The 26,939-nt window shown below is 42.6% G+C and overlaps 2 protein-coding genes across 2 annotated transcripts in view; one reads left to right on the forward strand and one right to left on the reverse strand.

Annotated features, from left to right (window-relative positions):
• LOC139421523 (acid-sensing ion channel 2-like) overlaps window positions 1-13,303 on the forward strand; it is a 179,648-nt gene extending 166,345 nt beyond the window's left edge. Inside the window, exons 6-10 of the mRNA XM_071172502.1 lie at window positions 6,712-6,865; window positions 7,490-7,581; window positions 8,585-8,664; window positions 9,603-9,671; window positions 10,371-13,303. Coding sequence (XP_071028603.1) covers window positions 6,712-6,865; window positions 7,490-7,581; window positions 8,585-8,664; window positions 9,603-9,671; window positions 10,371-10,472 — 497 coding nt within the window. The 3' untranslated portion in view covers window positions 10,473-13,303. The remainder of the gene's footprint in view (window positions 1-6,711; window positions 6,866-7,489; window positions 7,582-8,584; window positions 8,665-9,602; window positions 9,672-10,370) is intronic.
• Window positions 13,304-23,823: 10,520 nt separating this feature from the next.
• The window catches only part of LOC139421525 (transient receptor potential cation channel subfamily M member 4-like), a 59,098-nt gene continuing 55,982 nt past the window's right edge, over window positions 23,824-26,939 (reverse strand). The window contains exons 23-27 of the mRNA XM_071172503.1: window positions 26,233-26,414; window positions 25,929-26,061; window positions 25,595-25,667; window positions 25,200-25,293; window positions 23,824-25,005 (exon numbers count right to left, since the gene is read on the reverse strand). Coding sequence (XP_071028604.1) covers window positions 24,953-25,005; window positions 25,200-25,293; window positions 25,595-25,667; window positions 25,929-26,061; window positions 26,233-26,414 — 535 coding nt within the window. The 3' untranslated portion in view covers window positions 23,824-24,952. The remainder of the gene's footprint in view (window positions 25,006-25,199; window positions 25,294-25,594; window positions 25,668-25,928; window positions 26,062-26,232; window positions 26,415-26,939) is intronic.

A 26,939-nucleotide genomic window follows, 5' to 3' on the forward strand; every position in this document is an offset into this window, starting at 1 on the left:
AGACCAACCATGGAGAGGAGAGCTGGCATTGAACTTTTTGGTTGAATCTTGGCGCTACCCACCGCACCATTTGGAAGTTCATCGAGGCATTGCAACGACAGCAGCAAGGAGGTGAAATGAGAAGGGAGCAGCAACTTGCTGGCATTCCACCGCCATGGCAAAGACCCTGCTACCACAAGCAACAGAAGGATCTGAAGTCGCTGGTTGAGAAGTAGCCAACACTACGACTCAACTGATGGAGTCTTACCCGAAGAGCGTTGCCTACACTTTCAAGTAGCAGTTGTGAATACTCCAAAATCCATCTGAGAGAAATGAGCACCTAGTCTACTTGGACACTTCTTCAAGTTCAACCCTTTCAATGACTCCAAAATCCTTATGAGACCAGAACACTAAGCACACTCTTGGATGATTTGTTTGTTTTTATGGCGCTTCATTGTCATGTAGCCTACTAATATTTTAGGCCTACTTATTTTTGCCTCATCATTTTTAGTATTTTGCTAAGCTTTTTTGTTGATAAATAAATGTTTTATAGTAAATAGTTGGTGTTAGTGGATGGTGTAAAAACGAGAGAAAACCAAAAGCCATGATTTAAAATGAAAATAGATTGTAGGAACTAGATATAGGTCTAGATATAGTATAGGCTGTTTTTAGCCTTCAGCCTTTAATATATCCATATGAATGAATTGATATCCACTCAGTGGTCAGTTTTTTAGGTACATCCATCTAGTACCGGGTCAGACCCACCTTTGCCTCCGGAACAGACTGAATTCTTTGGGGGATTGAACCGTTGCTCAATTGGTATCAAGGGACCTAACGTGTGCCAGGAAAACATTCCCCATACCTTTACACCAACGCCACCAGCCAGTACCCTTGACACCACGTGACTCACTGTCTGTAGGATGGTGCACCTAACAAACAATATTCTACCCATATGAACACATTTATTTTAGGCTATAGCTGAACCAATTTCTGTAGGCAATATTGCCAAAACAACAGGGATCATCAACTAGATTCAGCTGCAGGCTGATTTTTTTTCTTGAGCGGATGGTTTGGGGGCCGGAACATAATTACAAATCATTTGTAGATTGCAAATTGACCACAAGAAGCCCAAACAAATATGTTTGACTAAAACATTTCAAACCTTGCTTACATTTGAATACGATGTGTCTCTTTATTACGCATGGGAATACTTAGGAAAATATTTCTTAAATTAAAATCTCTTGGAGCCGATTTCCTGGTGTTTTTAGAGTCTTTGATGTCAACAATGAAAATGCATTAAAAAAATTGGGGGGACAAATTTGACCCATGGACCACCAGTTGGGGAACCCTGCTGTACAATATTCTGCCTATATGAACAAAAACAATAGTCATACATGATTTAATGAAAAGCAGTAAACATACATATTTAATAACAGACTCATGAAGAGAATCAAGCATTAGTTAACATACACAACATTGTTTCACATTCTTTAATAACAGACTCATAAACACAATCACACAACAGGCTAGAGTGCAGGCTGTGCAGCACACTTCACAGCTTCCCCGGTGCTTCATAGCTTCCCCGGTGCTTCACAACTTCCCCAGGAAACTCGTAGTCTCAAGTGGACTAAAGAGTAGTGTTCGTGGTAAAATATTATGTGTTGCTGCAGTGCTTCGTATTAATAGAATACTTACTGGGAGTGCAACACCTCCCTCCTCCTCTCTCCCATTCATCCTCTTGCTGTTGCTGTTTGGTTTGATTCGGCAGAAATTATTTGACATCATAGCATTCATGTTTCTCCATGGGCTAGGGGACATAAAGATAGCATGAAGGAAAGCCATAGGTACATTGTGTCAACACAAGTGTCTTATCATTTCCCAAAATATTTGACACATTTTGTATAATTGATCATTCATAGAGAATACAGAGGTTCTCTCGTTTTGCTGGTTGACCCTGGTATTTAGGATTTGCTCAGCTGTTTTTTTTTTCCTCTAGAAAAGCCAGGTCTAATAGCCTCCCTCGGTTCATTTTACTTTCATACTGTACTGTATAGATTACAAATAAGGAATCTGTGTTTATCTGTGTGTATTGAGAGGAGGGGGAGCTGTATGCATTCACATATAGAATCATCATTCACATACAGTAGGATCATTCACATACAGTAGGATCACTCATATACAGTAGGATAATTCACATACAGTAGGATCTCATTTTGTGCCTACGCCCATCTATATTGAACTGTTATTTTCTGTAAAACTGGGATATTGACTTTTTATTCTCACTTTCTCCTTTGTCTAATTTTTTATTAGGCTGTTTTTATATATTAATTTATACCTTTACCTTTACCACAGACTCATACTTTACTGAAAGGATAAATGAAAATCAGATGAGACATGACCTTGTTTATTCCTCTAAATGAAAAGTGTTTTGTGTAGTAGGGGTGTCTAACTCCCCTGCTGATATCATTATTAAGGGGAGGCGTTCTTTCATTCTGTTAACTACCGGGCGACATACACACACAAACACTGGCAATTATTACGCTTTGGCCCTGGCTCGTCCATTGTAATTAGGCAATGTGTCTCAAATAAAGAGGAAATGAAGCCAAGGTATGCTATACTGGGACTGTGGAGAGTTAGAGCTAGAGTACCCTCTTGTGCTTAGTCCAGCCTGGCCAGCTCCCTCTCGCTCCCTCCCTCTCGCTCCTCCTGAATTGGTTTTATTTGAAAGGCCTGTGCTTATTCCATCCAAACACACAGACCCAATAATTCTATGCAAATCAGTTCCTAGTTAGACTGTGAACCAATTTGATATACCCACCGCACCGTTTTCACTTAGTAAAGTTTGAAGTTGTTCTTTTTTTAAACCAATGTGTCAATCAGGAAGTTTGGGAGACAGAAACAGTGTGGCTGCTGTTTTAATGGAAGACAGCTGCATCTGTTCTCACTGGAGGGTCCTGTGACTAGATTACAGAGGAACACAGAAATCTTCTCTGTGCCTAATTATACACACTGAAGAAAACACAGACATTTGTTGTCCTGTGAAATGTCGACTTGGATAGCATTGCCCACAATCACATTACTAGCGTAATCGTTTTAGAAATGCGGTCTCATTGCAGGATGAATGACAGAAGATCCTCTCATCTCACATAACGGTTTTAAACCAAACATACAACAAAAAGGATTAGCTCGTCTCCGGGTTGAACAACTGCTAGCTTAAATATAACATTATGTTCACAGCCAAAGACAGCTTAATGGAGAGTGTTAAGTCATTAAAAACACTGTTTCTTAATAAGCTTGGAAATATGAAATAAAGCAGATGATTTGGTTAGAATAATTGTTTTTGACAGAGATGAGACGGTGGATAGAGAGAGAGAAATAGAGAGAGAAAGACGATAGAGGGAGAGAGAGCGAAGGAAATAGAAAGAGAGGTAGGGAAGAAGAGGAAAGAGAGTAAGATTGTGATGTGGGGAGAGAGAGAAATAGAAAGAGGGAGGGAGTGTATAAATCAGGGTTATGAATGCACACTGCTACCCGGATCCAATAACCCCTTATTTGAATGAGAATGAAAAGCGACTGAGGTGCCATATTGAATTTCCTGTTGCAATTACGTGACCACTTGGCCCTGAAGGCTATTAGTAATCCAATGGAGACTCCGCCCTGCCCAGGGCGAGCTGGGGAGACTGCCATACTATTGTCACAGTGAGAGATTAGGGTTGGGAGATCAGATTTGATATTTTTATGCATTAACGGAACCTAGCAGCAGGCTAGAATGTGTTGAGAATGTGAGTGACACTGGTTATTGTCAGAGGAAATTGATAGGACCAGACAGATTAGACCAGTATTTTTATACTTCCAGGAATGGATAGAAATGTCTGGAAAATTCATAAAACATTCCTGTGTATTTCATGAGGGCATTTACAGTGTCCACAGTTGTTGAGTGTAGTAGTTCATTTACAATCGGTAGAAACTATGAGAATAGAAAGGTTCAGAGCTTTTGTGAAGCATCACAGCACCGTTGAAAAAATATGTGGCAAATGGAAATCCAATATAGATGGTGTGAAGAGATAAATGGGAGGGATTTAATGGAGCTGAAGGGTGGGACTAATAGCAACAAGATAGATAACAAATGTAAAATATGCTGTGTCTGTAAAATGTATATAGGTTCAGAACTTTTGTGAAACAGCACAGTTAAAAATATATGGCAAATAGAAATCAAACTGGATGAACATTAGAAATAGATCAAATCAAATCAAATTTGTATTAGTCACATGCGCTGAATACAACAACAGTGAAATGCTTACTTACGATCCACAGCTAACAATGCATTTTTTTTTTTTTAGATATATAAAAAATGTATATTTTTTAAATAAAAAATACGAATAAGAGTAAGAAATAAGTCTAACAAGTAATTAAATAGCAGCAGTAAAATAACAATAGTGAGAATATATACAAGGGCGTACAGGTACAGAGTCAATGTGCGGAGGCACCAGTTAGTTGAGGTCATATGTACATGTAGGTAGAGTTATTAAAGTGACCTTGCATAGATGATAACAACAGAGAGTAGCAACGGTGTAAATAGTCTGGGGAGCCATTTGATTAGATGTTCAGAAGTCTTATGGCTTGTGAGTAGAAGCTGTTTTAGAAGCCTCTTGGACCTAGACTTGGTGCTCCTGTACCACTTGCCATGAGGTAGCAGAGAGAACAGTCTATGACAAGGGTGGCTGGAGTCTTCTTCTGGCACCGCCTGGTATAGAGGTCCTGGATGGCTGGACCCTACGCACTACCCTCTGTAGTGCCTTGCAGTCGGAGGCCGGGCAGTTGCCATACCAAGCAGTGATGCATGCAACCAGTCAAGATGCTCTCGATGGTGCAGCTGTAGAACCTTTTAAGGATCTGAGGACCCATGCCAAATCTTTTCAATCTCCAGAGGTTTTGTCGTGCCCTCTTCACGACTGTCTTGGTGTGCTTGGACCATGTTAGTTTGTTGGTGATGTGGACACCAAGGAACTTGAAGCTTTCAACCTGCTCCACTACAGCCCCGTCAATGAGAATGGTGGCATTTCTGGTCCTCTTTTTCCTGTAGTCCACAATTATCTCCTTTGTCTTGATCACATTGAGGGAGATGTTGTTGTCCTGGCCCCACACGGACAGGTCTCTGACCTCCTCCCTATAGGCTGTCTCGTCGTTGTCGGTGATCAGGCCTACAACTGTTGTGTCATCTGCAAACTTAATGATGGTGTTGGAGTCTTGCCTCGCCGTGCAGTCATGAGTGAACAGGGAGTACAGAAGGGGGCTGAGCACACAACCATGAGGGGCCCCCGTGTTGAGGATCAGCGTGGCGGATGTGTTGTTACCTACCCTTACCACCTGGGGGCGGCCCACCAGGAAGTCCAGGATCCAGTTGCAGAGGGAGGTGTTTAGTCCCAGGGTCCTTAGCTCAGTGATGATCTTTGAGGGCACTATGGTGTTGAACCCTGAGCTGTAGTCAATGAATAGAATTCTCACATAGGTGTTCCTTTTGTCCAGGTGGGAACGGGAAGTTTGGAGTGCAATAGAGATTGCATCATCTGTGGATAACCAAAAAGGTGTTTAACAAATCAAAATATATTTTATATTTAAGATTCTTCAAAGTAGCCACCCTTTGCCTTGATGACAGCTTTGCACACTCTTGGCATTCTCTCATCCAGCTTCATGAGGAATGCTTTTCCAACAATCTTGAAGGAGTTCCCACATATACTGAGCACTTGTTGAAGATTTTCCTTCACTCTGCGGTCCAACTCATCCCAAAACATCTCAATTGGGTTGAGGTCGGGTGATTGTGGAAGCCAGGTCATCTGATGTAGCGCTATCATTTGTTTTCAACAGGACAATGACCCCAAACACACCTCCAGGCTGTGTAAGGGCAATGTGACCCTTATAAGGAGAGTGTCCTTATAAGGGTCAAATTGCCCTTACACAGCCTGGAGGTGTGTTTGGGGTCATTGTCCTGTTGAAACCAAATGATAGTCCCACTAAGCGCAAATGGAAAAGCATTCCAGGTGAAGGTGGTTGAGAGAATGCCAAGAGTGTGCAAAGCTGTCATCAAGGCAAAGGGTGGCTACTTTGAAGAATCTAATATATAAAATCATATTTTCACTTGTTTAACACTTTTTTGGTTTATACGTGATTCCATATGTGTTATTTCATTGTTTTGCTGTCTTCACTATTATTCTACAATGTAAAAAATAAAGAAACACCTTTGAATGAGTAGGCGTGTCCAAACTTTTGACTGGTACTGTACACATTTACAAAAAATATATACGATTGGAAATGATAAATACAATTATATTGATGGAAGCTACAATCTATCTGCAATATTAAATCTACCCCATAAAAAAAATATCAGTAGCAATTACACTAACCACCCTTCAGTATAGATCATCCTGGAGGCAGAAGGATCAACATTTATTTTCTCCCATCATTATGTCTTTAGTACACTGTCCCAGGTAAAACATGTATACTGTTAAATAGGCTCTGACATTTCTGCTAAGTGAATCAAGACGTATGGCCATTCTGAAGTATATACTGTAGGGAATGCTGTTGAGATGGGTGTGTGTTTGTGTGTGTACCCTCAGTTGCCCTCAAACTAAGGTCAACTCTCCCTCTCCTCTCTCTCCCCATCCTCACCCATTACCTCTCTTCCATCCATCCCTTCATCCTCTCCTTCATGTCTCCCTGTCTTCTCTACTGTAGCCAAGCTGTCAATGCTGGAGAGTAGCAACTGCATCTGTAGGACACCATGCAACATGACACGCTACAACAAGGAGCTGTCCATGGTCAAGATCCCCAGTAAGACCTCAGCACGCTACCTGGAAAAGAAGTTCAACCGCTCTGAGAAATACATCACGTAAGTACCTGCCTATAGGAGGCTCCAGAGTACCAGATTAATGCATTAGAAGGAAAAATGTCATATACATCAGCCTACAGTATCACATGTATTATATGTAGTCATAGTAAGGAGGGTGTGGGTGGAAAGTGAAGATATTACACTCAGATGTCTTTGACGCTTAGACTCATGGGAAAGAGAACTGGAAGCCTGCTATTGAAGAGATCCGTCATGTTATCATATAATGGGATTTTGATGATAATAACAATAGGCATTCTCTAGTGGATGCAGTCATCAGTTGAGATGCTACTCTACTAATGACATTGTATGGGACATGTGGTTCAGTGTGAAAGAATAAGTACCCTTACTTATGGCTATTGCTATAGCAGGTATAGTAGCCCTGTATGTCTATTTCCCCATTGACAGAACGATTAACACACTTTGAAAAGACTGATGGTAAATAAAATGTTCAAATAATACAATAAAAAAAACGGATGTGTTTAGACTGATGACCTGAACAATGACTGATGACTTACCAGTTCATTGATTGATAGTTAAATAGGATGACAATATCAAGATAAATGTGTTGTCTTCTCTTTAACATGATTGAAGTGTTATCTGATCTTATCGATGTCTCTCTTTCAGGGATAACATCCTAGTCCTGGATGTGTTCTTTGAGGCCTTGAACTATGAGACCATTGAGCAGAAGAAAGCCTACGAAGTGGCAGGCTTACTGGGTATAGTCAACTCTCTAGCTACTATCTACCTATCTTCTTCCCCTCTCTCGCGCGCGCGCTCTGGCTGTCGCTCTGGCTCTCGCTCTCCATCTCCTCTCTCTCTCTCCATCTCCTCTCTCGCTCTCCATCTCCTCTCTCCATCTCCTCTCTCTCCATCTCCATCTCCTCTCTCTCTTTCGCTCTAAAATTCAAATGAAGATACATTTAATTAAATAAAAAAGAAGATCATAAAAATAAAAAGAAAGAATGGCTAATAAATAAAGAACAACATGTACATGGATGATGGTTATACACTATATATTACTATATAGTGTATATATTACTGTCAGTTATATTCAATGTAAATACTTCAGGGAATTAATGGTTATGGGAAGTCAGGCTATGGCAATCATCCTCAGGCTATGGCAGTCATAAACATACTGTATCTGTCAGTAATATTTGCGGTTTCTCCCTCCCCCAGAATAATGTCATTAGTAAATGCACAGAAGTTGGGAATTGATTGAGATAATTTCTTGGAAAAGATGATCTTATTCGGGAGTATTTCTCAGGAAAAAGTGCATCTCTGTCTCTACCTCCCCTGTAATGCAGTGACCACATAGACGCTCTTCTTTGGGTAGCCATGTCTTTTTGTGTCTCCCTTTTTATATAGCCAGTTGGTGTTCCCTGAGCCTGTATTTGGTCAGGATCTGTCTCTGTTTTGTATCTCTGACAGAGTAGAGATATTCTGCATTTTTGTATTCTGTTTTGAGGGTCAAATAGCAATTTAGTTTATTCAGTATTTTTGTTTCATTTTCCCAATTTGTCAAATAGGAGGCTTTCATTTCTGTAACAATGTGATTGATTTCCCTGTGTGTTTGGATAATAGAGTTGTTTAGTGTTTTCAATAGCTGGCGTAGGGGATTCTTTTCAGGGTTCAGCTCTTGGGTTTCCAGTGCTTGCTAGCTCTCTCTCGCACGCACGCTCTCTCTCTTCTCTCTCTAACTGTGTATTGTTGATCTTCCAGGTGATATAGGTGGTCAGATGGGTCTGTTCATCGGAGCCAGTATCCTTACCATCCTGGAGCTATTTGACTATGCCTATGAGGTCAGACATAGAACACACACCATGTAGAAACTTCCAAAGACACACGCATTATCAAACACTCTCACAGACAGTTATGTTTGGCGGAAGAAATAAGAACTAAAAAATGAATAACAATTCATATCAGAGACACCCGTCTAATAGGTTACACACACATTTCTCCACAGACTCAAGGCCAATCACACACACACATATTCACATTCACATTTCAATTGTTGAGACGAAAGAGCCTTGCCATATATCTGTCTGGGCTGAGTGATTGAGGTGCGTGATCAGTCTTTTCATTAAGTCAGCTCAGCCGTTGGTCTCTCTCTCCTACTGCTTTGGTCTGCTTGGAGCTCTGCCAAGGACAAACCAGTCATTCTGTGCCCTCTGGGCTTTAGAAATACACATGAAAAGTCTTCTTTTCTCAAACCTTTCTCATGTTTTAATGGGGAGCCTGTGCGGGGTGTTTTGTCACAGACAGAGAGTGCTGCTGCTCTGGCTGTGGTTTTAAAGACCGCCACTAAAATAACAGCCACGGTGATGTTTGGCCTTGAGTGAAGATATTATTACAGATGCTGATGCCTAGTCACTTTACCATGCCTTCATGTACATATCTACCTCAAATACCTGGTACCCCTGCACAGTGATCCTGTTCTGATACTCCATGTACATAGCTCCATTCTTGTGTATTTTATTCATCTTATAGTACTAGTTTTCTTTTTATTAATATTTTTTAACTCTGCATCGTTGGGAAGAGCTCGTAAGCAAGCATTTCATGGTAAAGTCCACACCTGCTGTATTATTTATGGTGCCAATTATAACAGTTCAAATTCACCTTCAACTAAATTGGTCATAAGTTACCACAGCATGTAAAAAGCACACTTCATGAACCATTTTGTGATACTGTGTATGTCCTGATGACCCTGATGATGTATGTTACATATATATGTTGTCAGGTGGTGAAGGACAAGTTGCTGGACCTACTGAGCCGAGACGACGAGGAGGAGAGCCACGGAGAGGACGTGGTAAGGTCATGAGGTCAATCAGATGACAAACTGGACTGTCACACTGTTTGGAAAATATTTTATATTGTATTTATGGCTTAGCATCCAGCCAAACCTCAATATGATTTATGTTATTCTGTGCCAGACAGCTATCCCAATGTAATTCTCAGTTATTGACAAGAAAGGAGATGAGATCTCTCCAACTGAATCTTGTCAAAATGTCACTCAGTGAATTTTTATTTTAATTAACCAGGCAAGTTGAATGAGAACACATTCTCACATACAGCAACGACCTGGGGAATAGTTAAAGGGGAGAGGATGGATGAGCCAATTGGATGATTAGGTGTCCATCATGGCATGAGGGCCGGTTTGCGTATGTAGCCAGGACACCAGGGTTAACACATCTACTCTTACGATAAGTGCCATAAGATTGTTAGTGACCACAGAGAGTCAGGACACCCTTTTAACATCAGATCTTAAAGATGTCACTCTGCACAGGGTAATATCCCCAATCACTGCCCTGGGACATTGGGATATTTTTTCAGACCAGAGGAAAGAGTGCCTCCTATTGGCCCTCCAACGCCACTTCCAGCAGCATCTGGTCTCCCATCCATGACAAACCCTGCTTAGCTTCAGTGGCAAGACAGCAGTGGGGTGCAGTGTAGATGTGGCATGTGTATAAGTGTACTACACGCATATGTGTGTGTCACCCTACCTCAGAGTTCCTGTGACCCGATGGGGAACCACTCGGAGGCCATCAGCCACACGGTGAGCGTCCCCCTACAGACCACCCTGGGCACGCTGGAGGAGATCGCCTGCTGAGCCCCTAGCCCAGCTCCACACACACACCAGGCAAGGCCACTGTGAGCCACTACCACACGGGGAGCCAGTGAGCAGCAGCCTCTTCCACAGGCTACCAGGACAGAATGATGGGGAGGATGGGTGGCTGGTCAGAGGAAAGGGTGGCTGGGCTGGGCTAGACTGGGCTGGACTGGGCCTCCCCTCCACACTGTCACTGCAGCACTAATGGGGATTAAGGAGCTGTCACCTGGACTTACTGGTGCTCTCTGTTACTGGAACTGTTACTGTACTGTTGGAAGAGGACAGCCACCTCCCCTCCCCCTCACATGCTCATCTACCTGACTCATAGGTCTTCTCCAGTTCACAGACAGACAGACTGCACTGTAAACCTAACGGGAAGGGACTCATCTCTGTCCTAGACATGTGTATTCACTAGTCACCCATCGGTCAGTACTGCCAGACATTGTACCATAACAGTTGCTGTGAACTGTCCAAGTTGCATGCGCTGCTTCCTTTCGGAGACGGTTTCTCTCTTTGGTGATGCTGATTGGCTGACGCTGGACTGCAGTGTTGCTTTACTGTACATTTGCCCTGTCTCTCTATCTCACTCTGTCATTCTCTCTCCGTCTCTCTCCGTGGCCTATGAGATGAGGCCAGCTAAAGAAATAGAATGTATAGATTGAACATGGTTCACTATAACATATTTCATATGACACATCCATCTAAGGCAGTTCCATTTTGTTGATGCACTGTTTTCTTAGGCGGCAAGTTGTATATCTACGGGAAGGGCTGTTGGGACTGTATTTGCATTCATATTGGGAAAACATGAGCATTCTAAAGAATCAATTCCAAAATGACTGTTTTGCATTCGGTTATTTATTTTGTTGTCTGTTCTATTGATTCCACTCCTATCAATTTACCACAAGGTGAGTACCCCGAGGGAAGGCAAGGTACTGAGCTGCTTCTCAACAACATATTAAACAGGTGCCATATTCCTATGTGTAAACTCATGTAAATGATTAAACGCTTGCCTCTTGGCGGCAGCGCCTCAGTGGGGTAAAAGCACTCATTGATGACTGAGGCTGAGCCAAAACCAGAGAGGTGGAGTATAACATTGTTTACCTGGCAGAATACAAGCAGAGTACAAATGTTGCTCATAAATGAACATGCTGAGGGGGTTTATTTTCATTTCAGCTGCATGATGTGGGTGTGTTGTCTAGTGAGAACTGACGGACTCACAACTCATCATATTTTACATAATGGACTTGGCCCTTACATAGAGATAGCCCAGCTAGAAATTGAATTGAATTGAAAATTGAATTTCCATGATAATCACGGTTCTATTAATGGAAATAATGTTTGGACGATAATAATTGCACTGATGTAGATTCAGATGAGGGGAAATGATGTTCTGATTCATTTGAGGATACAGGGTGTGTTGTATTGTGGTGTTAATATTGGTGTTGTAGTACGAAAAACCAAAACGGGTACGAGACAGTGTTCTGTCCTGTCTACAGTGGATATGTTATTGAAGAAGGACTTACATAAACCGACTTATGACTGGTTGACATTTTGATTTGACGCAAATACAAATTTGCTAACAGAGCAGGATAATACTAACACAAGGGATTCAAATAATCAAGCCCAACATGTAAAGCCTGTCTTTTGCAGAAACGGTAGCCGGCAGACTTTGCCGGGACTATTGTCCATCTCTGACTGAAAGACACAATCTTTGTCAAATTGGAGGTGATTTTAAGCCCAATATTTTTTAAATAGACGATAGCCCCAACCAAACACATTTAATAACCAGTTAAAATCAAACTCACCAAACCATGGGTGGTGTGAAAACCACAGGAGGTGTTTTTCTGCTCTCAAAAAAGTGACAAAGGACTATCCAAAGCCCTGACATGAAACGCTGACTGGTCTGAGTCCAACTCAAAAAGGATTTGGTTTGTTTCGTTAACACCCCTCCCATCTAGTGCCATCACACTAAAAAGGGCCATATTGCATCACTATGATATGACGAGTACATCCATCCAGAGTAGCATATCAATTAGCCATGATTATCCAGACAGGCGGCAGGTAGCCTAGCAGTTAGCGTGTTGGGCCATTAACCGAAAGGTCGCTGGTTTGAATACCCAAGCCGACAAGGTGAAGAATCTGCCGATGTGCCCTTGAGTCAGGCAGCTAAACGTAATTAGCTCCAGGGGCGCCGTACTACTATGGCTGACCCTGTAAAACAACACATTTGACTGCATCTATCCGGTGTATGTGACAAAACTTCTACTATGTTATCGTTATAATGTACAGTACAGGTGGGAATGAACTCCAAGTGCTTTGTGAACTATGATTTCCTGTCTGTTGTTGACCTGCTGTGTGTAATCTAATCTCTCATGTATGGCTTATCATGTCTCCTTTAGCAGTGACCTCAGCCATCTCCAGGGGCAGACTTGCCATCTGGCATTTGCTCGAAATGCCAGATGGGCTGCTTCATTTTTAGCCTAGTGGGCCTGTCTAACAGAAAATGTTTACTTTGCTAAATTATCATTATCTGACCTTGAGGAAAAATATGGACCGGTGTGAGGACCTCAAGGGAAAAAATGGGCCGGTATATTGCAAATGCAAAAGCCAATTTCCGGTCCCAGTCCTCCCCTGCTTCTCACCTACTGTATAGATCTGTCCATGGAGAGAGGTGAACTACTATGGGACACATACTGAGTCTCAGTGAAAATGCCACTGGTTGTTTCTTCTCTTTTGGTTTCTATTGTTATTGCAGGACTGCTTTTTCATTTTGTGACGCAGCGTACAGTACGTGTTTTTAATGTGAAACGATTAAAAAAAAAGGTTTTTGCTGCGGGGTCCTGTCGTGTTTGCCTTCTTGTGTAGACGTATCACTCATTTCTTCATAGCTTTGTAAGAGGATCCATCGTGCAGAACACAAGCACAATACTCTGTCATACAGTGCTTGTGGTTTGTGGGGAGGGGTGGGAGCTTGGGAAAAGGCATCAGCGCCTACAGTGTGTTGTGGTGATAGAAATGTAAAGGGGAGATCCTATTTCACTCTGACATCTCTACTACACAGACTTAATGTGCACTGAAATGTCCTCCTCTCAGCTCCCAGTGATAACAGCAGTCAGGACACCAGAGGACTCCAAGCAGAGCAGTACTAGTAGACAGACTCAGGGAGAAAATTCACTTGAAAGCCATTTTGTGCTGCTGGTCAGGTTCTATTTTGCATCAGCACTCTCCAGGAACTCCTGCCAGCTATTTGCTCTGTCTGTATCAGGAGCTGTGTCTGTGTCTTCCCTCTGGGTGCCCTGTTGTTCCATTAATACAAGTGTCTTATAATATTAGAGTTCAACCCCAGGATCTACAAATCATATTATTTATGGATGACAACGTCCTACACAACACAAATGTTATGCAGTTCATTTAGCTCATGCTGCTGATACAGTGAATTGTGTGTGCACTTACTTGTAGAGTATTGCCAGAAAAAGCAATCTGCCAGCAGATGGTGACCTGAGAATATTTACACATTGATTAGGTTGATTGATGTGTAATTAAGGAACTTTGTTACCTGTATAGATTTTTTTTGTGTGGATGTTTTGTTCAAACCAGGGTTAATCAGAGAGAACCTGTGTGTGTTCATGACTTTGTGATGAAACAATATGACAACCATTTTTGCCCAGGAGGTACAGTATGAACACGTGAGCCAGTGTCTAAGCTGCAGTGTCCTCTCAGAGACAGAGACAGGCCTGGGTTCATCCGGAGTTCACTGGGCATCTTTTCGGCTTTAGACAGACATTGCCGGAGGTCCTTCGGTGGAGACTGTTTTCATGCAAGGCAGGGTGGAAATGTAGAGGCAATTTGCCACTGCTTAGAAACCTTGACACAGAGGCCTATAGATTTGTACAAAGTGAATGCATAGTGTGAGGCAGCAATTCTAGATCATCTTGAAAGACCTAATTAGGGCTTAGATCATGAGACTGCTGTTGTTATCATTTTTGTTTACCATGGTGCTTGATATTTATTTTGTTGCATAGAAATTGATTTTAAATAATCTGTTGGCAATGTTGAATATCAATATTTTGCAAGCAGCACATTATATATTTTTTTTGAATCTATCACATGCAACACATCTATTCAGGCTCTATTCAGGCTCTGACAAACAGAAGGTGTGATGGGTCCACACTCAAAACGATGTCGCATAAAGAACGCTTACTTCATTTTTTGATTTATTATTATTTTCACAGAGCGCGATAGTCCCCTTTTGATTATCTATTCAAGCTCTGCTCAGAGTTAATTCATTTCCACATGGATAGAGATACCATCAGTCAGCCGAGAAGCAGGAGGCAGGGGGCTGGGGAGTTACAGAGGAGGGAGATAAGGTGAGTGGGGAAGATAGAAAGACATGGGGAGAAAAAGAAAAGTCAAGCTGAACAAAGCCACTAGTACAGGTCAGGCCATGCCGTTATCATAGTTTGCTAAATAAAAATAGGCAGGAGGAATATTTCAACATTACAAATTCAAACTCTTGTGTTGTGCCTGTCAGTCCACAAACTGCCAGAGTGAGAAGTAATGAACCTGAGATAACCCTAATACGGTGGTGTTTCAAATACACTACCTGATCAAAAGTATGTGGGCACATGCTTGTCGAACATCTCATTCCAAAATCATGGGCATTAATATGGAGTTGGTGCCCCCTTTGCTGCTATAACAGCCTCCACTCTTCTGGGAAGGCTTTCCACTAGACGTTGGAACATTGCTGCAGGTTCTTGCTTCCATTCAGCCACGAGCATTAGTGAGGTTGTGCACTGATGTTGGACGATTAGGCCTGGCTCGCAGTCGGCGTTCCAATTCATCCCAAAGGTGTTCGATTGAGTTGAGGTCAGGGCTCTGTGCAGGCCAGTCAAGTTCTTCCACATCGATCTCGACAAACCATTTCTGTCTGTCTTGCTTTGTGCATGGGGACATTGCCAAGCTGAAACAGGAAATGGCCTTCCCCAAACTGTTGCCACAAAGTTGGAAGCACAGAATCGTCTAGAATGTCATTGTATGATGTAGTGTTAAGATTTCCCTTCACTGGAACTAAACAGACCTAGACCGAACCACGAAAAACAGCCAAAAGACCATTATTCCTCCTCTGCCAAAGTTGACATTTGGCAGTATGGATTGGGGCAGGTAGCATTCACCAAGCATCTGCCAAACCTAGATGAGTCCATCGGATTGCCAGATGGTGAAGCATGATTCATCGTGCTGCAGTCCAATGATGGTGCGGTTTACACCATTCCAGCTGACGCTTGGCATTGCGCATGGTGATCTTAGGCTTGTGTGTGGCTGCTTGGCCATGGAAACCCATTTCATGAAGCTTCCGACGAACAGTTCTTGTGCTGACGTTGCTTCCAGGGGCAGTTTTGAACTGAGTGTTGCAACCGAGGACAGACCATTTTTACGCATTTCAGCACCTGGTGGTCCCGTTCTGTGAGCTTGTGTGGCCTACCACTTTGCGGCTGAGCCTTTGTTGCTCCTAGACATTTCCACTTAACAATAACAGCACTTACCGTTGACAGGGGCAGCTCTAGCAGGGCAGACATTTTAGGAACTGACTTGTTGGAAAGGTGGCATCCTATGACGGTGCCACGTTGAAAGTCAGTAAGGCCATTCTACTGCCAATGTTTATCTATGGAGATTACATAGCTGTGTGCTAAATTGTATCAGTTGTCAGCAACGGGTGTGGCTTTTATAGCTGAATCCACTAATTTGAAGTGGTGTCACATACTTCTGTATATATAGTGTACTTACTCGCACAACTGATATTGGTATCATAATAGCATTTCTTATCCAAAGACAGCTTAAGGTATGAAAGCTCTTTCTTTACATTTCCTGTTTATCAGAATATCTGCCATTTGCTGCCAGCTTGGGATCGAAGGAAAAGTTCAAACTTGAGTCATACAACTCGAAATCATCCGTTATTTACATTACACTATTTCAATTTCAGTTTGTGACTCACCTTGGCAGAAGTTCATCCTTCATGCCTGAAACCAAATTAATTCCTTTATTCAACGTGACTCACTTGTGGTTTGTCAGAATGAATGAAGGATTTGTTCATCAGGCCATGACAAATAACCTCCACTATAGATAGGAACTTACCTGCCACTGGGCACAGATGTCATTTCAACGCCTAGTTTTGGTTTAAATTTGGTTGAGTTGTCAAATAACATGAATTTAACTTGAAATCAACAAAACATTTCACCATGTCATTGGATTTAGGTGGAAAAAATAAATTCCCTGACGTTGATGACTTCTCGCACATCCAATCAGTTTCCCACTGTGATTCAACATCATCACATTACTTTTTTTGTTAAAATGAGCGAGGAAACAACGTTGATTCAACCAGTTTTTCCCAGTGGGCAGCCTCATACTGCTCAATGTATTGTCCGTGCCTTTACAAACACCTCTGAGACAGTGAGGAGTAGTTAGATAGCAGGTGCCTTGGAGACTGCTGTTGAATAGGGTGACTTTCTCTCAGCCATGACCACGTCACTAACCAGCCTGTGCTTACAGCCGCCCAGTGGTAATCAGCCTATCCCTTATTCCACCCAGCAGCTTGTCTCCTCTGACCAGAGGTTGAGTCATATTTAATCACTTGTCGCTCCTGTTTATGGCTTTGAAGAGCTGATCGCAAATGTAATCACAACCATAGACTTAATGGGCATCTTTAATCTTAATGAGGCCCAGGGAAATCAATGGCATTTGGTACAGGCAATGAAGTACTCTCCTAATGAAGGAAAGGGGCACCCACTTGACCAACCCCCTAGCATAGAAGGATTGTCACAGTCACTTTGCCTAAGGGACCATTTCTGCTAATGCCAACATTAGGATGGTAATATACAAACCAACTTCGACAAAAATTCACCAATACTGGATTTTTAGGTAGACTAACTCAGTTTTTACCTGATGCACGTTGAGAGCCCCACAAGCAGCAGTGAAAGGTTCAGGGCCTGATGACCTGGTTAGCAGAGCTCTTTGATATTCAATATTAAGATAATGAGACAAATACAAACTATCCAGTCAAACCTTTTAGTTGTTTGGTACTTCTGCCATCTAGTGGCCATCGGTCATAATGTAAGACATACATTTATGAGCCTGCTAACTGAAAGCCTCATTAAATTTGCAGCCTCATCAATGGGAGAGCATGAGAAATGTAATGGTTTTACTTACATATTGCTGTCCTTTTCACCAATATTCACATTTAGTGTGCATCCCTCATTTCAACCAGTTTGCTGTAATATTCCCTCATGACATCATGGGTCTCAACCCAGCTCTTGGTGGAATCCACAACCGATCTGTAAAACTCCTCCAGAGACTTGGTAGAGGCCACAACATCAAATTCACTCTCATCGCCACCAATAGTGTGAGGGACATGCTCAATCTATCCAATGGTGTGGTAACCATAAGCTCCAAAATGCTGCAAGGTAATTAGTGGACGTCATAACCTTGGGAGGGGCCCTTACCAGGTACTGACAGTAGGGCCAGCTAAGCCTGGGACTGGCGTAGGGCAGGGACATCGCTCCCTTAAGTTCGTAACACTCACAAACTACCCAAAGAAAAAGCAACAAAGAAAGCCTTAGCAATAATGATTTATATGCAATTATATTAATAACAACAATAAAAACGTATTGTTACTTGCGTAACCCAGGTTCTCTGATATTATAAATGAGATATCACACATGGGATTCACCCGAATCTCAGAAGCTCGAAGAACCAATTACACACAACTGTTGGAAACAAACAGGTCAAGTGGCGAATGAGGTGAGCCCCTCATTATAAGGAGCCAATTGTCTGCCTCCAATCATTCTCAACCATGCTGAACTTCCTCACACTCTTGCGAGTAAGGGTATGCAGTGAGATATCTCACTCATATCAGAGAACCTAGGTTACGCAATTAACCTTGAGTTATCTTTCAATTATTTGTTTCGATATCTCATGTGGGAGATAGCCGACTCGCAAATCGTATCGCAAACATTCTTTCCGAAGCCAGGTAGTCTCAACATATCAACCCTCAGAGGCCCCAACACTGAAGACAGTATGCGCCAAAGAAGGTGCAGTGATGTCAAGCCAGTAGAACCTCAAATATATGAGGGGATGCCACAGGAGGTTGGTGGCACCATAATTGGGGAGGATGGGCTCATAGTAATGGCTGGAATGAGTTTGATACCACTCCATTCCAGCCACTTATGTGCCATCATCCCCTCAGCAGCCTCCTCTGGGGGATGCCCAACAAGCTGTATCGCAAATATCCTGTAAGGAGATACCCTTGAACAGTGACCAAGAGGTACTGTAGCCATACCCCTGGTGGAGTGAGCCCTCAGGCCCTCCAGAGTCTGTAACCCCTTGCTATTATAGACCAATATAATAATTCCACAATCCAATTGATGAGAGAGAGGTCTCACCCTAGCAGGGAGGTGCCCAGGACACAAAGAGTTGTTGCTCTTGTTCAAAGCTCTCGCTCAAACTAGGTATATGCACAATGCATGTACTGGACACAAACGGTGCCCTTCCCTTCCATAGAAGGGAAGGGCGGCGGGTGGAAGCCACAAGCTCCAAGGTGAAACAAATGTAATTGCCTCTGACCTTAAGCATAAATGTGAGGTTGGGCAACAAGGAAACCTTGAAAAAACCCAATTAACTTAATCATGTAACAATTAACTCATTAGGATCTGGGGCACAACGAGAGCGATTTGTTAAAGAGTTACCATCTCCCGAATTAAACTCTCAAAAGGTCTTTACCTATCACATCTATAAACAGTCAACTTATTAATCATAACCTTGTATCATATCATCATTCTGAACAGTCATAACCTCCTTGCATCTGTAAAAACCCCAACCTTAGTTATGATTCAGTACTATACAAATTGGTATAATTAATTATTTACTAGCAAATTAAATGGGAACACAGGATAAACATACACACTCTGCACCGGTTAATGACTGGAGACGTAATACGCTGAAAACAGCTCCCTAGCGGAACGACAACAACATTGATGCTTGTTAAAGTAGAGATGGAGAGAGAGGGACACTTCACATTGGTACATTCCGAAACTACTCTCACCAACAGTAACCATATAAACTCAGCAAAAAAAAAGAAACGCCCCTTTTTCAGGACCCTGTCTTTCAAAGATATTTAGTAAAAATCCAAATAACTTCACAGATCTTGATTGTAAAGGGTTTAAACACTGTTTCCCATGCTTGTTCAATGAACCATAAACAATTAATGAACATGCACCTGTGGAACAGTCGTTAAGGCTCTAACAACTTACAGACAGTAGGCAATTAAGGTCACAGTTATGAAAACTTAGGACACTAAAGAGGCCTTTCTACTGACTCTGAAAAACACCAAAGGAAAGATGCCCAGGGTCCGTGCTCATCTGCGTGAACGTGCCTTAGGCATGCTGCAAGGAGGCATGAGGACTGCAGATGTGGCCAGGGCAATAAATTGCCATACTGTGAGATGCCTAAGACAGAGCTACAGGGAGACAGGAAGGACAGCTGATCGTCCTCGCAGTGGCAGACCACGTGTAACAACACCTGCACGGGATCAGTACATCCGAACATCACACCTGCGGGACAAGTACAGGATGGCAACAACAACTGCCCAGGTTACACCAGGAACACACAATCCCTCCATCAGTGCTCAGACTGTCTGCAATAGGCTGAGAGAGGCTGGACTGAGAGCTTGTAGGCCTGTTGTAAGGCAGGTCCTCACCAGACATCACCGGCAACATGGTCGCCTATGGGCACAAACCCACAGTTGCTGGACCAGACAGGACTGGGAAAAAGTGCTCTTCACTGACAAGTCACGGTTTGTCTCATAAGGGGTGATGGTCAGATATGCGTTTCTCGTTGAAGGAATGAGCGTTACACCAAGGCCTGTACTCTGGAGTTGTATCGATTTGGAGGGGGAGGGCCCGTCATGGTCTGGGGCAGTGTGTCACAGCATCATCGGACTGAGCTTGGTGTCATTGCAGGCAATCTCAATGCTGTGCATTACAGGGAAGACATCCTCCTCCCTCATGTGGTACCCTTCCTGCAGGCTCATCCTGACATGAACCTCCAGCATGAAAATGCCACCAGCCATACTGCTAATTCTGTGCGTGATTTCCTGCAAGACAGGAATGTCAGTGTTCTGCCATGGCCAGCGAAGAGCACGGATCTCAATCCCATTGAGCACATCTGGGACCTGTTGGATCGGAGGGTGAGGGCTAGGGCCATTTCCCCCAGAAATGTCTGGGAACTTGCAGGTGCCTTGGTGGAAGAGTGGGGTAACATCTCACAGCAAGAACTGGCAAATCTGATGCAGTCTATGAGGAGGAGATGCACTGCAGTACTTAATGCAGCTGGTGGCCACACCAGATACTGACTGTTACTTTTAATTTTGACCCCCCCACATTATTCCATTTCGGTTAGTCACATGTCTGTGGAACTTGTTCAGTTTACGTCTCAGTTGTTGAATCTTGTTATGTTCATACAAATAGTTACACATGCTAAGTTGGCTGAAAATAAACGCAGTTGACAGTAAGAGGACGTTTCTTTTTTTGCTGAGTTTACTTGGGGTTCGCCGGGGTCTCTCGGTGAACAGGGCAGCCTTAGAAAGGGGATTGGGCCTTTGAGGCATGCTTGTAAGGTTCTGATTGTCCGAAATGGTTCCAAAAACTATTCTACGGTTGTCCTTCTTCGTGGTTGACCGGTATGAAGTGACTTGTCATGTAGTCCTGAACACAACTACAGAGTTGACCTTTCTTCCATTCACTCATGAAGAGGCTTCTTTGAAGATAGGCTAGCCAGCCATATCGATGGTTTGAGCAGAGTAAGAGGATGGTCCTACTTAAATTCACTTTCTAAGATACTTTACTTAGGACAGTTAATCAGCCGTACCAGTAATAGTCTCCACCTCGTGTTGAGATTCAAAGTTCAAACCACTTTAAACCCACAGCAGCAGCTTCACGCTTTTCTGGTCCCATGTTTTTTTTTCTTAACCCATCATTTATGGATTTTGCTAGAAAGGGGCAGTTCCAGCAGGCTGGCACACTCCCTGACCCTCACTCCGGGGCGGTGACTACTCACTGTGCAAAGTTCATGGAAAAGAATGATCTTATAGTTTCTCAAATCACATCCCTCTCTTAACAAAAACACTTTCATAATGTATTATATTACATGCACAACGCATAGTAAACTTCATATATGTAGTGGGTATACTTTCCAAATGACAGTATTTCCTTTAAAACATGTTTAGTGACATCGCAAAATAACAAAAAAAATGACATTAGTGTTCTATAGATCGCCTCTGACCATTCCCCACATTCTACGTTAGAAATATTGTTCCAGTATTCACTTTTGAACGTGTTAGAGTTTCAGCGTGAAAAAGTCTGCTGAGACAAAGCACATTCCTTTGGTGAATTTTGAGAGCGCAGGCCTGGATCTTCTCCCTTGATTTATAATAGGACATGAGTCGTTAATCCCAACCAAGTCTTTCCTTCCCCTTCTATGGGTGAGAGGGGGTATGATTGAAGTCATTTATTGCAAACCTGATCTGACCTATTTTGGATTCTCGTGGACAGTCATCACACAGAAGTGTAGCTGCGTAAAAGCCTGTCATCAAGCATGTTGCATGTTTCCCAGTTGAAAACGTTTGCACATATATTCTGACAAAATTGTGTGATGTTTTTGTTCGTTTTAGTGTTCAGACGTTTTTTTTTTCACTTTAGAAATACTGCACCAAACATCTTAGTTCAATGTAAAATGGCAAAAAATGGCAAAATTAATTGATTTATCTTTGATTAATTTGGACTATTATGAGGACGTGTATACTGGGCATTTGTTGCTATTGCGTCTCAAGAGGGACAAACTATAATATTGCTGCTTTCAACATTTTCAAGCGAAGGTCTTAAGGGAGTATGCGAGGCACAGACATTCACTTCTCCAAGCAGAGTTCTGTTAGGAGCAAACCAAACCTGTGTTTGCAGCCTCCTTAACGTTGCGTCTCCTTCTCCCCACACGGTGTTTGCCCACTCCAGAGCTCTCCCTGAGAGGCATGAGACGAGGGCAGACACTCTCTCCCTCTCCAAAGGAGCTGGGTGCACAGTGGCCAGGTAGAGGTCCAGTTGTAACAGGAATCCCTGGCACTGTGCTGCCGTCCCATCATACTCCCTGGGAAGGGAGAGACGCATCCCACTGGGACTGGTTCCGGACAGGACGGGTAGAGGTAACCCCGGTTGCGCTGGTCGAGGCACTGGAGAGACTTCCTGTCTCTCCCAGCGGTCCATGGTCTGGACAACGCGATCCATCATGGCACCAAGATGAGCACTCCTCTGACCGGGGTCCCTGCTCCTGCTGACTCCATGGTTGGGTGTGTAATTCTGTCAGGGTGTGTCCGGGAGGCGAAGTCAGGTGCAGGAGAGTAGAGTGTAATAAACAGGCACACTTTAATTCCATTCCAAAAATGACAGCACATGAGAACAATAACGTGCCAAAAACACGGAACATAGGAAAAGTATAGCGCCTGACAAAATCCACATAACAATAAACAATTACACACAAAGACATGGTGGGGAACAGAGGACTAAATACATTATGGAATGAAAACCAGGTGAGTAATGGAACAAGACAAAACAAATGGATATATGAGAAATGGAGTGGCGATGGCTAGAAAGCTGGTGACGCCGAACGCCGCCCGAACAAGGAGAGGAGCCGACTTCGATGGAAGTCGTGTCAGTGGTAAGGGGCTGTTTTCTTAAAGGAGAATTACTATAAACTAACAGGGTGGAAAATGATATCAGGGACACACAGAAAATTTGTAATAAAATAAATACAATAATTTTACCTAGGACTGTAAAATAATAAAGGTTTTAAATATTGAATAATTTTATGGCTTATATTTATTTAAAAATTTGACGAATAAGACCTGGGGAGGTGGCAAAAATGCCTACATCCACTGAAAAATAAGTATTCGATATGCATAACATTTCCCTTCAAAATCCATATTTTGGTGTTTTCAAGGTAAAGGACAACTGACCTTATATTTAAAGCATTTTAGAATCAACATTTTAAACTATTTTACAATAAATACGAAGTGATATTTCTTGGTCCAGAAAAGGCACCGCATGTTAGGATTTACATGACTCTGAGCTGTTGTAGGGTTTTAGATCAACGCTGAAAATAAGGTCTGTGGTAAACATATAAGATTTCCTAAGCCTACCTTTTGTTCTATGAGATAATCTTCATCAGCAGACCTCTTTTTCAGTAATTATGTCATCAAAAATATCACATAAATACTTCAAAATGTATTAGCAGACAAAATGTTAGCAGACTGATATTATCTCACAGAACAAAACATATAAACTCTCCTAAGCCTGTGTTAACCTCAGACCTTATTTTTTTGGCGTTTATCCCAAAACCCTTTTCTTTCTCCATTTCCCCAATGGCTGAACGAACCAGAGGTAATCCATTTCTGGATTTTAAACTACAAGCTGGTGGGCTCTATATAGAGGTAAGAAAGACATCGATTTTGAAACCACATGTTATATTTTCATACTTTAGTATATGCTTTTCATATTAATGGGAAATACCTCTAAAAAACAAGCATATCATTAAGCGTACCGCAAGCTTTCTATTTTCAAAGCTTTTTAGATTGAATTCAGCTTGTGGCACGCTAATTTAGCTTTTTGCGACTCGCGGAAACACATTTTTAGATGACCACCACAGCTAAAATCCTTAAAAGTTGCTGTGAGAAAGCGGCACCGCCCTGTCAACATAGCTCAGTGCTTATTATCGGACTTTTTGGATAATGTTAATGATATGTTAGAGAAAGACCCCACTGAACAATTCTGAACATCATATTTGTTTTGGTAAAATATATTTTATAGCATAAGGAAGTGAAATTGCACATTGCATTCAGCCAATAAGGTTGCAGTAGTCTTTTGTTTACCCCTGGCTGAACACTAGGTGCAACATCAGGAAATAGCATTCCTAGGCATTAGCCACTCCAGCACAACTCTGGCATCACGTAAATAAAAACAATGAAACTGCTATACAGTTGTCGGTTACCGTGCATTAAGGCAGAACTGATTGAATACAGCCCTTGCTGAGAGTCTGAGTGCAAAACCAAAAATCAACATACAAACAATGTATGTTCTTGTGATCATATCAGGTTGAATGTCTTTATACCTGGTCATGTCATTATGGGGGTAGAGACATTTGAATTGCACTTTTACAAATGTCTGTACATATTACATTAATAACAAGACGCCAATACATTCTAGAACCCACAGGAAAAAGATTTCTAGAACAACAAGTGTAACATAGAACAGCAACAATGGTCCACTTACATGATGGCAGCAGTTCAAATGATCAAAGTTTATAAAAGGACGGTGGACGAATGAGCATCAAGTCAGACATTCTTTTGCCCTGAGTGACAGTGATTGTGTGTGTGTGTGTACACGTGTCTAGATTTCATTATTCTCCATCAGACTTGGGTCAGCTAGTTGGAGAGTTAGATCTGAAAGAGAAAACACAAACTGGAATTAATACATGAAACCAAGTAATACAATTGACTGGGGATCAATAAAGTTAATTTAAATGTTATATCCCATGACTGGAAAGGCCTCACGGAGGTAGGAGGCACCATTTAGTAGAAATAGAACATATGTGTAACCTATATCATACGTATTACATATCTGTATGCAACCTTACCTCGGAGAGCGGGCGGAGGACGTGTGGGCTTTATCAAGTTACTCTGAGAGAGAGCCTGCACCATCCAGGAGAGGGCACTAGAACAGTACTCCAACTGGGAGAGAGACAGAGAGAGAGAGGGTGAGAGGGGTGACCCTGATGGATGGACTCTATACAGTGCTGAGCAGGCAGATTCAACAGCTGCAGTCCAAATGTTGAGGGAGAAACCAGGGGAGGCGCATTGAGCCCCCGTCATGTACACACACACACACACACGTGCGTGCACAGATACACACACTAAGCCCCCCCCCCCCAATTAAGAACCACTGAAACTTCAGGCACGTGTCTCGTTGCCACTGCGCAGATACAGTTTGTTTGAGAGAGAGCTGCGGGCAGCAGCCCAGGCTGACACTGACCTCTGCCTCCAGCATTCTTAGCCTGTGGCCGTGGTCCCGGATCTCTGCCATCTGCTTTAGGACACTGTCCACCCTTCAGACACAACCGCAACACAGATTAGCAGTCAATTCACATATCACTTCTCAATCAATTTAGGAAGTGTATTAATTAGTTTAATTCATGAATTTAAAATGTCATTGACCCAATCCCTAACACAGGAAGACAATCAATCTACACCATTCTATTCATAGGCCAGATCAAGCCGAGCTGTTAACTGAAGCTGTTAAATGAATCTGGCATTTAGTCGATGACATAAATAAGTGGACGAAGGTGAGAGATGGAGCGATGTCTGACTTGACAGAGGTGCGTTTGAGTCTCTCGGAGTCTTTCTCTCGCTCTCGTTTGTTCTGGGCAGACAGTATATTCTCCTTCTGGATGGCCTCCCATGTGTTCAGTCTACTGGCCTGCCTGCCACGGATATCCAGAACTGAAGAAGGGATAGAGGAGGGGGAAAGAGGGAAGAACAAAGAAAATGGGAAGAAGAGAAAATGAGAAAAATACTCTTGAAGGACAATGGAAGTAAGACTTCTAAAATACTGGAAGTCCAATACTTGAAGTGAATTATCTGATCATTGGTCTCCCTCCCCCAGTCTCTAACCAAAGTGTTTGATCTTGACAGAGGGGATCATGCGGATGTGTCTCTTGATGAAGAGGTGGAGGTGGGAGAGGATGATGAAGGGTGGAGCCAGACAGGGTCTAGAGTGGTACTCTGCGATCAAGTTGTAGCGCTGGAACTTCCAGTGGGTGTCACTGTGCTCCTGCACTTTGGAGAATGTGTAACTACAGGAAGGAAGGAAGGAAGGAAGGAAGGAAGGAAGGAAGGAAGGAAGGAAGGAAGGAAGGAAGGAAGGAAGGAAGGAAGGAAGGAAGGAAAGCAAGAAATGGTTAACAGGCAGAATATCAGGGAAGTGACTCCCGCTCATATAACAAATGATTGATTTTATTATACTTTTTGGTTAATGATGTTTTGGGCGCCAATGACACACATGAAAGAAGAGCCAGAAAAAGATATGGCATTTTGACAACACTCAAACATGCAGGGCTAGTATCAAATAAGACACTTTATAAGTCTATCAAGTTGATTAATTTAAATACAACAACAGTAAGGAACTAGATAAGATAAGATGAATTCAGGAATTCAGCCCACGGATTAAAGAGGCCTATTGAATGAGTGATGATCTCTCAAGGGTACACACAAATAGAGTGAAAACAGGCATATGGGGGGGGGGGGGGGTGCTAGATGGGAAAGAGGGACAGAGAGTGAAAGAGGGACAGAGAGTGAAAGAGGGACAGAGAGTGAAAGTG

This window comes from Oncorhynchus clarkii, chromosome 12, assembly GCF_045791955.1.
Source record: "Oncorhynchus clarkii lewisi isolate Uvic-CL-2024 chromosome 12, UVic_Ocla_1.0, whole genome shotgun sequence".
NCBI classification, from domain to species: Eukaryota; Metazoa; Chordata; class Actinopteri; order Salmoniformes; family Salmonidae; genus Oncorhynchus; species Oncorhynchus clarkii.